General features: G+C 45.0%; 1 protein-coding gene and 1 pseudogene across 3 annotated transcripts in view; one reads left to right on the top strand and one right to left on the bottom strand.

Moving 5' to 3' along the window:
* The window catches only part of PRIMPOL (primase and DNA directed polymerase), a 53,051-nt gene that overhangs the window by 13,942 nt on the left and 25,674 nt on the right, over positions 1-13,435 (bottom strand). For all 3 annotated transcript variants that reach the window (XM_040243051.1, XM_040243048.1, XM_040243049.1), the window contains exon 6: positions 11,405-11,692. In XM_040243051.1, the coding sequence (XP_040098985.1) occupies positions 11,405-11,692 (288 nt within the window). The remainder of the gene's footprint in view (positions 1-11,404; positions 11,693-13,435) is intronic.
* LOC120865724 lies at positions 6,259-7,285 on the top strand (annotated as a pseudogene).

Here is a 13,435-nt window from a genome sequence, read left to right as displayed (position 1 = left end):
GGAAAGTCCGAACCTGTTAAAGAACAATACTGCCTAGGACTCTGGAAATGTTAGGTCCATGAATCAAGGTGAATTGCAAGTGGTCAAACAGGAGATGGCAAGAGTGAACATCGACATTTTAGGAATCAGTGAACTAAAATGGATGGAAATGGGTAAATTGATTCAGATGACCATTATATCTACTAGTGTGGGCAAGAATCCCTTAGAAGAAACGGAATAGCCCTCATAGTCAACAAGAGTCCAAAATGCAGTACTTGGGTGCAATCTCAAAAACGACAGAAGGATCTCTGTTTCCAAGCAAACCATCCAATACCACAGTAATCCAAGTCTATGCCCCAACCACTAATGCCGAAGAAGCTGAAGTTCAACCATCCTATGAGGATCTATAAGATCTTCTAGAACTAACAGCAAAAAAAACATGTCCTTTTCATCATAGGGGACTGGAATGCAAAAGTAGGAAGTCGAGAGATACCTGGATTAACGAGCAAGTTTGGCCTTGGAGAACAGAATGAAGCAGGGCAAAGGCTAACAGAGTTTTGCCAAGAGAACACACTGGTCACAGCAAACACCCTCTTCCAAGAAAACAAAAGATGACTCTACACATGGACATCACCAGATGGCCACTTCTGAAATCAGACTGATTATATTCTTTGTAGCCGAAGATGGAGAAGCTCTATACAGTCAGCAAAAACAAGACTGAGAGCAGGCTGTGGCTCAAATCATGAACTCTTTATTGCAAATTTCAGACTGAAATTGAAGGAAGTTGGGAAAACCATTAGACCATTCATATATGACCTAAATCAAACCCCTTTACGATTATGCAGTAGAAGTGACAAACAGATGCAAGGGATCAGACCTTGTAGACAGAGTGCCTGAAGAACTATGGACAGAGGTTCGTAACACTCACTGTATAGGAGGTGGCGTGCAAAACCATCCCAAAGAAAAAGAAATGCAAGAAGAAAAGTGGTCCTCTGAGGAGGCCTTACAAATAGCTGATAAGAGAAAGGAAACACAAGGGAGAAAGAGAAACATACCCAACTGAATGCAGAGTTCCAGAGAATGGCAAGGAGAGATAAAGTCTTTTTCAGTGAATGATACAAAGAAATAAAGAAAAAAGAAACAGAAAAGACTAGAGATCTCTTCAAGACAATTAGAGATACCAAGGGAACATTTCATACAAAGATGGGCACAATAAAGGACAGAAATGGCAAGGACCTAACAAGCAGAAGAGCTTAAGACGACGTGGCGAGAATACACAGAAAAACTATACAGGAAAGATCTTAATGACCCGGATAATCACAATAGTGTGGACACTCACCTAGAGACAGACATCCTGGAATGTAAAGTCAAGTGAGCCTTAGGAAGCATAACTCCAAACAAAACTAGTGGAGGTGACTAGTGATGAAATTCCAACTGAGCTATTTCAAGTACTAAAAGATGATGCTGTTAAAGTGCTGCACTCAATATGTCAGCAAATTTGGAAAACTCAGGAGTGGCCAGAGGACTAAAAAAAGTCAGTTTTCATTCCAATCCCAAAGAAGGGCAATGCCAAAGAATTCTCAAACAACTGCACTCATTTCACATATTAGCAGAGTAATGCTCAAAATTTTTCAAGCCAGGCTCAACAGTACATGACTGTAGAACATTCAGATATTCAAGCTGGATTTAGAAAAGGCAGAGGAAGCAGAGATCAAATTGCCAATAACTGCTGGATCACAGAAAAAGGAAGAAAATTCCAGAAAAAGATCTACTTCTGCTTCATTGACTATGCCAAAGCCTTGGACTATGTGGATCACAACAAACTGTAGAAAAATCTGAAAGAGAAGGGAATACCAGACCACCTTACCTGCCTCCTGAGAAATCCATATGCAGGTCAAGTAACAGTTACATCCAGACATGGAACAATGGACTGGTTCCAAATAGGGAAAGGAATATGTCAAGGCTGTATATTGTCACCCTGCTTATTTAACTTATATGCAGAATAAGTTATGTGAAACGCTGGACTGAATGAAGCACAAGCTGGAATCAAGACTGCCGGGAGAAATATCAAGAACCTCAGATGCAGATGATATCACCCTAAAGGCAAAAATTAAACACAAACTAAAGAGCCTGTTTCACTAAAGAGGTGAAAGAGGAGAGTAAAAAAGCTGGCTTAAAACTCAGCATTCAAAAGATGAAGATCAAGGCATTCTGTCCCATCACTTCATGGCAAATAGATGGGGAAACAATGGAAACAGTGACAGACTTTGTTTTCTTGGGCTCCAAAATCACTGCAGATGGTGACTGCAACCATGAAAATAAAAGATGCTTGCTCCTTGGAAGAAAAGCTATGACAAATCTAGACAGCATATTAAAAAGCAGAAGTATTATTTTTCCAAAAAAGGTCTGTCTATTCAAAGCTATGGTTTTTCCAGTAGTCATGTATGGATGTGAGAGTTTGACTATCAAGAAGGCTGAGCGCCGAAGAATTGATGCTTTTGAACTGTGGTGTTGGAGAAGACTCTTGAGAGTCCCTTGGACTGCAAGGAGATCCAGCCAGTCCATTCTAAAGGAAATCAGTCCTGGGTGTTCATTGGGAGGACTGATGCTGAAGCTGAAACTCCAATACTTTGGCCACCTGATGTGAAGAGCTGACTCATTTGAAAAGACCCTGATGCTGGGAGGGATTGGGGGCAGGAGGAGACGGGGACGACAGAGGATGAGATGGCTGGATGGCATCACTGACTTGATGGACAAGAGTTTAAAAAGCTCTGGGAGTTGGTGAAGGACAGGGAAGCCTAGCGTGCTACAGTCCATGCGGTCACAAAGAATCGACAGGACTGAGCGACTGAATAACAACACTAATGTAAGTCAGCTGTGTTTGGCATTTACTTCTCCAATACCTGCGCCCCGACATTTCCCGAGGGCAGCTGTCATTAACCCAGACCCAGGTCCTATGAATTAAACTCCTGTGATCGCCATGGGATTAAGCTGTAGTTCCCGAAGATGGCCACAAGGCGGCAGCACTTTTCCTTGCCCACGTCGAGCCCTCTTCCTAAGCGTGCAGCCTCCTAGGTTCTAAGCACCCACAAGAATGTACTGTGAACCCCTAAGATAAGTGTGGATGGGGTGTCTGTGTGATGCTTTAAGACTTAAACGCTTTAGTATTTTCTCAGGCACAATCCACTAATTCACCAACCAAGAAGCGAACTCTCCACGGTGTGGTGGCCCCAAGAAACAAAGGTGGGTGAACAGAAAGTGCTGCCGCCTTGTGGACATTTTCGGAACTACAGCTTTATCCCTGTGCTAACAGGACCTCAGTTCACATCTGGGTTTGGGTTAATGACAGCTGCTCTCAGGAAACGTCCTGGGGCAAGTATTGGAGAAGTAAATTCCAAACACAGCAGACTTCCAGGAAGCCAAGTGCCAAAGGTAAATTGTCCTCAACCACTTTAAAAAGAAAAGGAAAAACAATTTGAACCTCCACCACAGGTAAAATGGTAAGCGTCCCTAAGTGCCACAGGAATGTCAGTCAAAAGGCCAATGGGAAATCACATCCCACCTGGCACAATGGTCATCTTCCCAACTCTAAAAACAATAAACACTGCCAGAAGACGCTGCCTAGAGAAGAAAGGAATCCCCCTAAGTTGGTATGAATATAGACTGGCAGCAGCCAGTATAATGGAGAGGCCTCGAATGACTGGAAAAAAAACTGTCACGATGGGCTAAGCCTAGAATCGGACGTTCCCACACCGGGGCCTGTATCCTGAGAAAACCATACGGCAAAGGCACGAGCAGCAAGCAACAGTGCAGCGCCGCTTCCAATCGCCAGGACACAACCAGCATCTGCAACAGGAGATCAGAGCTGAAACAGGATGTGCCACTTAGATGCGGTAGGCTATTTTTCATTCCTGTACAACCGCCACTTAAGTTACAGAATTATGACGCTGGTGGCCGCAGGGATGGGCTCATACACTAAGGAAGTCAGTCACGCAGACGTAGAACGTGATGTATGAGGAATTCTCCAGGTAAACGAAAAACAGACATACAAGGCAGCAAATTTATAATGCAGAAAGAGACTCTAAGAAATCAAAGTCAAACAAATGGTTTCGGTAAAAACAAGAAACCAAAGTGAAAGAAGGGAATGAATTGGGAGGTCCGTATGTAAACTGACAAAAAACTCAGTATCTGTAACAAATAATCCATAATGATTATCCCCTCCCTTCCTTCCTTGGACATATACAGGGATTCTGTATCTCTAAGAGATAATCCACAAAACTTATCTCCCGTATTCCAGCGTGGTATTCACAGAAAAGCGTCTCTGAGATTAACGATACACAACGACCTGAGGAACACCATCTGCTACACGTTCTATGGCAAAAGTCCGAAAAAACAGTAGCGCTGGCCCATAGGTAACAAAACACCCCAACCCGGGGCTGTGAGCTGACAGCATCACAACACGGCAAGTCAACTATGTACTTCAAAGGAGCATCGGCAAGGTGTGAAAGGAAAGGAAAGGAAAGCAGTGCCTACCTGATCATCTCCGACCTCCCAGACTAGGGGTGCTGTCCCATCCCTGGAGACCGAGCAGGCTTGGGTCCCGCTGCTCAACAAAGGTGGGGTCAACACAGCTGGGCTCGGTGCCCCAGGTGGAACCCCTTGGAAGGGTCTACGGTGTGCCAGGTCTGGCTGGGACAAGAGGCCGGTGTGGCATCAAGGCCTTGAGGAATTTCAAGGCAAAATTCAGCCCGTCTGCATCTCTCCTGTGCTGGGGATTCCAGCTCAAGCCTCCTTCCTGAGAGTGGAGCCTCTTAGCATCTCAGCACCTGCAGCTGTGTGCTGTGGAGCCTGAACAGACTGATCTGGACGGGGCATCTGTGTGATGCTTTAGGGAGAAAGAGTAGGTCCTTTGAGCATTTAGGTCCTGTGACCTAAATGATGATGGTGAAGGACAAAGAAGCCTGGTGTGCTGCAGTCCTTGAGGTCGCAAAGAGTTGGACATGACTGAGTGTGGCCTCAGGATAAAAAGGTGGGTGAAAAAAAGTGCTCTCGCTTTGTGGACATTTACAGTAACTAGAACTTAATTACCAAATGCTCACAGAACCGAAATTCATAAAACCGTGGGTTTGTTTTAATGACAGCTGCCCTCAGGAAATGTCCTGGGGCAGGTACTCAGTTCAGTTGCTCAGTCGTGTCCGACTTTTTGCGACCCCATGGACTGCAGCACGCCAGCCTCCCTGTCCATCACCAACTCCCGGAGCAGGTCAGGTCCATTGAGTTGGTGATGCCATCCAACCATCTCATCCTCTGTCGTCCCCTTCTCCTCCCGTCTTCAACCTTTCCCAGCATCAGGGTCTTTTCTAGTGAGTTGGCTCTTCTCATCAGGTGGCCAGATATTGGAACTTCAGTTGCAACATTAGTCCTTCCAGTGAATATTCAGGACTGATTTCCTTTAGGATGGACTGGTTGGATCTCCTTGCAGTCCAAGGGACTCTCAAGAGTCTTCTCCAACACCACAGTTCAAAAGCACAAATTCTTCAGTGCTCAACTTTCTTTATAGTCCAACTCTCACATCCATACATGACTACTGGAAAAACCATAGCCTTGACTAGACGGACCTTTGTCAGCAAAGTAATGTCTCTGCTTTTTAGGTTGGTTATAGTTTTTCTTCCAAGGAGTAAGCGTCTTTTAATTTCATGGCTGCAGTCACCATCTGCAGTGATTTTGGCGCCCAAAAAAATAAAGTCTGTCACTGTTTCCATTGTTTCCCCATCTATTTGCCATGAAGTGATTAGACTGGATGCCATGATCTTTGGTTTCTAAATGTTTGAGTTTTAAGCCAAGTTTTTCACTCTCCTCTTTCACTTTCATCAAGAGGCTCTTTAGTTCTTCTTCGCTTTCTGCCATAAAGGTGGTGTCATCTGCATATCTGAGGTTATTGATATTTCTCATGGCAATCTTGATTCCAGCTTGTGCTTCATCCAGCCCAGCGTTTCTCATGATGTACTCTGCATATAAGTTGAATAAGCAGGTTAACAATATACAGCGCCTTGACGTACTCCTTCCCGATTTGGAACCAGTCTGTTGTTCCATGTCCAGTTCTAACTGTTGCTTCCTGACCTGCATACAGATTTCTCAGGAGGCAGATCAGGTGGTCTGGTATTCCCATCTCTTTCGGAATTTTCCTCAGTTTGTTGTGATCCACACACTCAAAGGCTATGGCATATTCAATAAAGCAGAAGTAGATGTTTTTCTGGAACTCTCTTGCTTTTTTGATGATCCAACGGATGTTGGGAATTTGATCTCTGGTTGCCCTGCCTTCGGAGAAGTAAACTTCAAACACAGCTGACTTCAGGAAGTCTACTCACAACAGTAAATTGTCCTCATCCCCCCTTTTTTTTTTTAAAAAAAAAAAAGGAAAAACAACCTGAAACTTCCACCTCAGGTAAGATGCTAAGCATCCCTAACTGCTGCAGGAATGTCAACCAAAAGGCCAATGGCAGCCCGCAGGTCCCTTCCCTTCTGTGGCCATCGCTGAAGTGCCAGCGGCCAAAATGAAGTTCAATCCCTTTGACTTCTGACCGAAGCAAAAACCAAAAAAGGCATTTCATTGCACCTTCCCACATTCACAGGAAAATTATGTCTTCTCCTCTTTCTAAAGAGCTAAGACAGAAGTACAACATTCCATCCGTGCCCATCCGAAAGGATGATGAAGTTGAGGTTGTACGAGGGTACTACAAAGGGCAGCACATTGGCGAAGTGGCCCAGGCTCACAGGAAGAAATACGTCCTTTACACTGAATGAGTGCAGCGGGAGAAGGCCATTGGCATGACTGTCCATGTGGGCATTCACCCCAGCAAGGTGGTTATCACCAGACTAAAACTGGACAAAGACTGCAAAAAGATCCTCGAACGCAAAGCCAAATCTCGCCAAGCAGGAAAAGAAAAGGGCAAATAATATAAGGAAGAAACAACTGAGAAGAAGCAGGAATGAAGCCATCTTGTCTACAGCTTTCATTAAAAACTTAAAAAAAAAAGTCAGTGGGAATTCACATCCCACCCATCACAATGGCCATCTTTCCAACTCTAAAAACAATCAATGCTGCCAGAGAAAGCTGCCTGGAGAAGGAAAGAATGCCCCTAAGCTTCAGTGGAAATACACACTGGCAGCAGCCAGTATAATGGAGAGGCCTCAAATGACTGAAATAAAACTGATAAGACAGGCTAAGCCTAGAATCGGACTTTCCCACACCAGGGCCTGTATCCTGAGAAAACCACCGAGCAAAAGGCACATGCGCCCCAAGGAACACTGCAGCGCCGCTTCCGATCGCCAGGACACACAACCAGCATCTCCAACAAGAGATCAGAGCTTAAACAGGACGTGCCACCTAGATGCGGCAGGCTATTTCTCATTCCTGTAAAACCGCCACTTAAGTTACAGAATTATGACGCTGGTGGCCACAGAGATGGGCTCATACACTAAGGAAAGTCAGTCATGCAGAGGCAGAACGTGGTGCATGAGGAATTCTCCAGGTAAATGAAAAACAGACATACAAGGCAGCAAACTCACAATTCAAAGAGAGTCTGAAAAAGCAAAGTCAAACAGACGGTGCCGAAAAACGAAGAAACCAAAGTGAAGGGCTGGAACCAGTTAGGAGGTCAGTATGTAAATCGATAAGAAATCAGTATCTGTAACAAATAATCCACAACGATTTACCCTCTCTCTTCCTTCCTTCCTTAGACATATACAGGGATTCTGTATCTCTACAAGATAATCCACAAAACTTATCTTCTCTCTCCCTGCTTGGTATTCACAGAAAAGTGTCTCTGAGATAAATGATCCATAAGGACCTATGCTCACCACTCTGCTTGAATTTCTAGGGCAAAAAGTTCGAGAAAACAGTAGAGCTGGCCCATAGAAAACATAATACCTGAATCAGGGGCTGTACGCTGACAGCCACCACAACACGGCAAATCCACTACGAGAGAGCATCGGCAAGGTGTGAAAGGAAAGGAAAGAAAAGCAGTGCCTCCTTGATCATCTCCAACCTCCCAGACTAGGGGTGCTGTCCCATCCCTGGAGACCGAGCAGGCTTGGGTCCCGCTGCTCAACGAAGGTGGGGTCAACACAGCCGGGCTCGGTGCCCCAGGTGGAACCCCTTGGGAGGGTCTACGGTGTGCCAGGTCTGGCTGGGACAAGAGGCCAGTGTGGCATCAAGGCCTTGAGGAATTTCAAGGCAAAATTCAGCCCGTCTGCATCTCTCCTGTGCTGGGGATTCCAGCTGAAGCCTCCTTCCTGAGAGTGGAGCCTCCCAGCATCTAAGCACCTGCCATTGTGTGCTGTGGAGCCCAAACAGATTGGTCTGGATGGGGTGTCTGTGTGCTGCTTTAGGGGGAAAGAGCAGGTAGACTCACAGCCTTTCATGTTTGCTCAGGCACAGTCCATTCCAATTCAAGCCCAGGAAGCCAACTCTCCCCTCGGCTCTGGCTGCTGCAGGAAACAGAGGTGGCCGAAACAGTGCTCAGCCTCGGCACGGCTTCTGTGTTGCTGCTCAGTCATCAGTCATGTCTGACTCCTTGCGACCCCATGGACTGCAGCATGCCAGACCTCCCTGTCCATCACCAACTCCCAGAGCTTGCTCAAACTCAGGGCCACTGAGTCGGTGATGCCATCCAGCCATCTCATCCTCTGTCGTTCCCTTCTCCTCCGGCCCTCCATTTTTCCCAGCATCAGGGTCTTTTCTAATGAGTCAGCTCTTCGCATCAGGTGGCCAGAGTATTGGAGTTTCAGCTTCAGCATCAGTCCTTCCAGTCCTTCCATCAGTCCAACACCCAGGACTGATCTCCTTTAGGATGGACTGGTTGGATCTCCTTGCAGTCCAAGGGACTCTCAAGAGTCTTCTCCAAAACCACAGCTCAAAAGCGTCAGTTCTTCGGCACTCAGCTTTCTGTTTAGTCCAACTCTCACATCCATACATGACCACTGGAAAAACTGTAGCTTTGACTATATGTCCCTTTTCAGCAAAGTAATGTCTCTGCTTTTTAATACACTGTCTAGGTTTTTCATAGCTTTTTTTCCAAGGAGCATCATTTTATGGCTGCAGTCACCATCTGCAGTGATTTTGGAGCCCAAGAAAAATTAAACAGTAGAGCTAGCCCAGTACAGCTTGTCACTGTTTCCATTTTCTGTAACTACTACATAATCCCTGGTGCTCAAGGACCTCATTCCACAGGACCTGGGTTTGGGTTAATGACAGCTGCCCTCAGGAAACATCCTGGGGCAGGTACTGGAGAAGTAAATGCCAAACACAGCTGACTTCCAGGCAGCCAACTGAGGAAGGTAAATGTCCTCACCCCCTTTAAATAACCTACTAAACATCACATTTTAGCTTAGCCTACATTAAACATGCTCAGAACGCTTAAATTAGCCTACTGCTGGGTAAAGCCATCTAACGAGGCCTGTTTTGTAATGCAGGCCCATGTGACTTACTGAACAGCATACTGAAAGCGAAAAGCAAACTTGCCGTCCGCATACAGACGGCGTGCAAGTGCGTCAGTCTCCCGACCTTGGGAGCTGCAGCTTGCCATCACCACCCAGCTTCAGATGAGCGCGACACACACCACATCACCAGGCCAGGAAAAGGTCAAAACTCAAAATTCAAAGTATGGTTTCCACTGAATATACCACTTTTACATCATCGTGAAATCAGGAAGTGGAGGAAAAAACCTAAGTGAAGCCATCAACAAGTCGGGGACCGTCTGTCTGAAAACTCTAAAGACTCCAGCAAAAATCTGTTAGAATAAATGAATATAATAAAGCTGCAGAAATTAATATCGACGTATAGAAATCTGGTGTTTCTACACACTAATAACAAACGTCAAAAGAGAAATTAAGAAAACAATCCCATTTACAATTGCATCAAAAAGAATAAAATATCTAAGAATAAATCTAACCAAGGAAGCAAAAGACCTGTGCACTGAAAACCACAAGCCCACTTCTGAGCTACAGTGGGATCAGTTCCAGAACACCACAATAGAGCAAATATCAGAACAGAGTCCCACGGGATTTTTCATTTCCCAGTGCATATTAAAGTTATGTTTCCATTACATTGCAGTTCATTCATAGACGGAGGAGCCTGGTGGGCTACAGTCCATGGGGTCGCTAAGAGCCAGACACGACTGAGCGACTTCACTTTCACGCATTGGAGAAGGAAATGGCAACCCACTCCAATGTTCTTGCCTGGAGAATCCAGGGGACGGGGGAGCCTGGTGGGCTGCCGTCTATGGGGTCGCACAGAGTCAGACACGACTGAAATGACTTAGCAGCATTCAAGGTGCAAACAGTACTGTCTTCAAAAATGTAAATACCTTAATTATGAAATACTTTATTACTAAAAAAATGCTAACTATCATCTGAGCCTTCAAGTCATAGCAGTTAACATCAAAGACCAATAATCATAGGTCATCAAAACAAATTAACAATGAAAAAGTCTGAAATACTACAAGTATTACCAAACATGAAACAAAGACACAAAGTGAGCAAATGCTGCTGGAAAAACTGTGATATTAATTAATTCATAAAAATTAATTTGTAAAAAAAAATGCAGTATCTGCGAAATGTAATAAAACGAGGTATGGCTATTATACTTCTAAATTCTTATAGCTGGTCTTAACGGGTGCTGGGCCATACAACAGGAACACTTCCCTACTCTCAGCCTGGCGGGCCTGGTAACCTTGCTTATGGTTTAAACTCACTTTTCTTCAAGCTGTAGACACTGAAGCTCTCTGAATTGCTCTAACCATCAATGGAAAAATGCTGCTCTTAACAGCTTTTCAAGTTCAGATTGCCAAATGGAAGCTCAGCTGAATTAGGGGTGCTGACTGGCCTGCGTGCTACCTACCGAGGCTGAGGTCTCACGCAGTGTTTCATACATACACCCTCCGATTCAGCAAGCAGAAAGGGGCAGGGCAGAAGAAAACACAGCTGAAGAAGCCTGGTGTGGTCGCAGCAGCCCCTGCTCCTCAGTGCAGAACACGCCAGCCTTACTCTGCCCACTGAGCATGTCATTGTTACACTGTATCTGTTTTTTATAGGTTATTTCATCTAATTAAACCTGTCAGCAGTGCTGGAGACTGGTGACCCAACTGCGCCCCTGTGAGCACTTCAGAGCAGGAGCCCACCACAACCACCCTCCTCCGGAGCGCCGGCCAGCCTGTCTGTGGGTACCCCAGGCCACCTCTGAGATCTCAGCCCAGAAACCTCCGAGAGTTCCAGCACCTGAGCTCACGGATCCTGCTCAGGACCCTGCTCTCACCGAGGGGCAGTGCTGGGGGTGAGAATCCGAGGCGAGTGACAAGCGAGCACGGATCGGTGCCTCACAGCAGCACACAGCTCCGTCTAACAGAAAGCGGTCAATTCCACGTACCTAGATCCACGAAAAGACGCTTTTCTCCCATGTCATTCTTCACTATTACAAACGAAAGATCAGGACTGCTTTGCTGAGCCGACCCCAGCCTCCCCAGTTTCTCTGAATTCAATGTCCAGCTCTTTCCTACGTCGTTATCTGCGGACATTTTACTAAAGCAAGTTCCTTGTTCACTTGCTGTTTCAGAAAAATGGGTAAATTCACGGCCTGTCATCTCTGGGGTCATATCATCATCTTCACTGGCAATTAAGTGAAAAGCAGGCTGCAAGATTTTTCGCACAAAATTACCTAAAGGAAAAATAAAAAGGTTAATCAAATTCTTTTCTGCAAACCATACCACGATCTAGGCACAGAGCCACACGTGGCAATTTTACGCAGTAGGGCTTCTATTTTTGATTTCTGGTTGTAAGGTTGAGTAGTTATTACAAATTGTAACACACGTCTCCTATGTGTCCTTCCTTTTGTGTAATCTTTAACTTTTTAACCTCCCTTTCGCTAGGGAGCTTGTGTAACTTATGATCAAATCTCAGAAGGGAAGGTTAACGTGAGATTTGTCACTGTTGCTAGTGTGGGCCTGGGTCTAATGCTCTGTCACCAAAAACGCTCTTTGATTAATATAAACTGCATAGAGTTTACATTCAAATCAATGACTAAAGAATTTTATTTATTAATAAAATAAATAAAACAAGGCTTATATGTGTGAACAGTGCTCTACCAAGCTCTGCCATACTCTCCTGATCAGGATGTCAGCAAATTTCTCAGAACTTGCTTCTCTCTCCTTTACCTGCCCTGACATCCCCAAGAACCCTGACATTCACAGCCATCAGTTTAAGGTTCATGCTCCTCCTCCCTTCTTCTCTGTGGCCATGAGCTGGGTTGTGGCCCAATAACTAAGATCCAGAATTAAAGCAAGTAAATACATTTACTGTATGTCAAGATTTATTCTAAGAGCTCTAAGTATCAGTAGTGATATCTGCACCTAGAAAAGATGGTATGGCAATCCAGAGCCTCTTTAAACATTCATATATTGTTTACACCACAAAAATCAAGTACATAATTTGGTTAGGCTGTTTCATGCATAGCAACAGAGGACAAACGCACTGCTGCAAGAAAAACTAAACTTTAATCTTTAAAGCTAGTACAGTCTGGGTTTGTTACTTATTTACCAGGCAGCTTGAACCCTTAAATTACAAGACACACATGCTCTAAGTTCAAAATTCTTCCTCTAAATTAGACTCAATTAGTTCCTTAATCAAAGGAACAAATTCACTATCTTGTATAACGCTAAGCATCAAAATGAAAGCCAAAGCATTTGATGCTTGCAATCATATCAGACAAGATTATCTCTGGGATGAGGGAAACAAATACTGAGTAGAAAAAAAAAAAAAAAAAACATGCTATATCAGAGGACAATAAAGCAAAAAACTGATAAAGTCAATTTTCTTGGAAATGTACAAAAAATTACACCTACGTGACACAAAGAACGCATGGTTACTGAAGCAGCTGTAGTCATGATATATCAAAGGACAGCAAAGCCATAAATTGATAAAGTCAATTTTCCTGGGTATCACTTGACACTCCAGAAGGCGTGGCTGTGAAGGCTGTGCTGAGCAGGTGACCCGACCTGACCTTACCTCCCTGCCTCTGACCTGCGGCACAGAGCCAGCGAGGCTAGGCTGGGACCACAGAGGGGCCACCTTAACACCAAATGGGCTCCGCAAACGGCTCTGCCCTCTGCGGCCCCTGGCCGTGTCTCCCTCCCCTCATCATTCACACAGGGACTACTGGCTGGGAATAACCCAAAAGAACATATCAATCCTAGAATGTCAGGTTCTGTGGCAGGCTGGCAGCAGAGGGCTTCAGGCAGACCAGATCTGTCCATCCTGCTCACAGTCTGTGCTCTTACACTAGCCTAAATCCCTTATGATTATACAGTGGAAGTGAGAAATAGATTTAAGGGCCTAGATCTGATAGATAGAGTGCCTGATGAACTATGGAATGAGGTTCGTGACATTGTACAGGAGACAGGGA

This window comes from Oryx dammah, unplaced genomic scaffold (genome assembly GCF_014754425.2).
Source record: "Oryx dammah isolate SB20612 unplaced genomic scaffold, SCBI_Odam_1.1 HiC_scaffold_7, whole genome shotgun sequence".
NCBI lineage: Eukaryota > Metazoa > Chordata > Mammalia > Artiodactyla > Bovidae > Oryx > Oryx dammah.
Note: the sequence above shows the minus strand (reverse complement) of the source record. Positions and strands in the feature narration are given on the sequence as shown.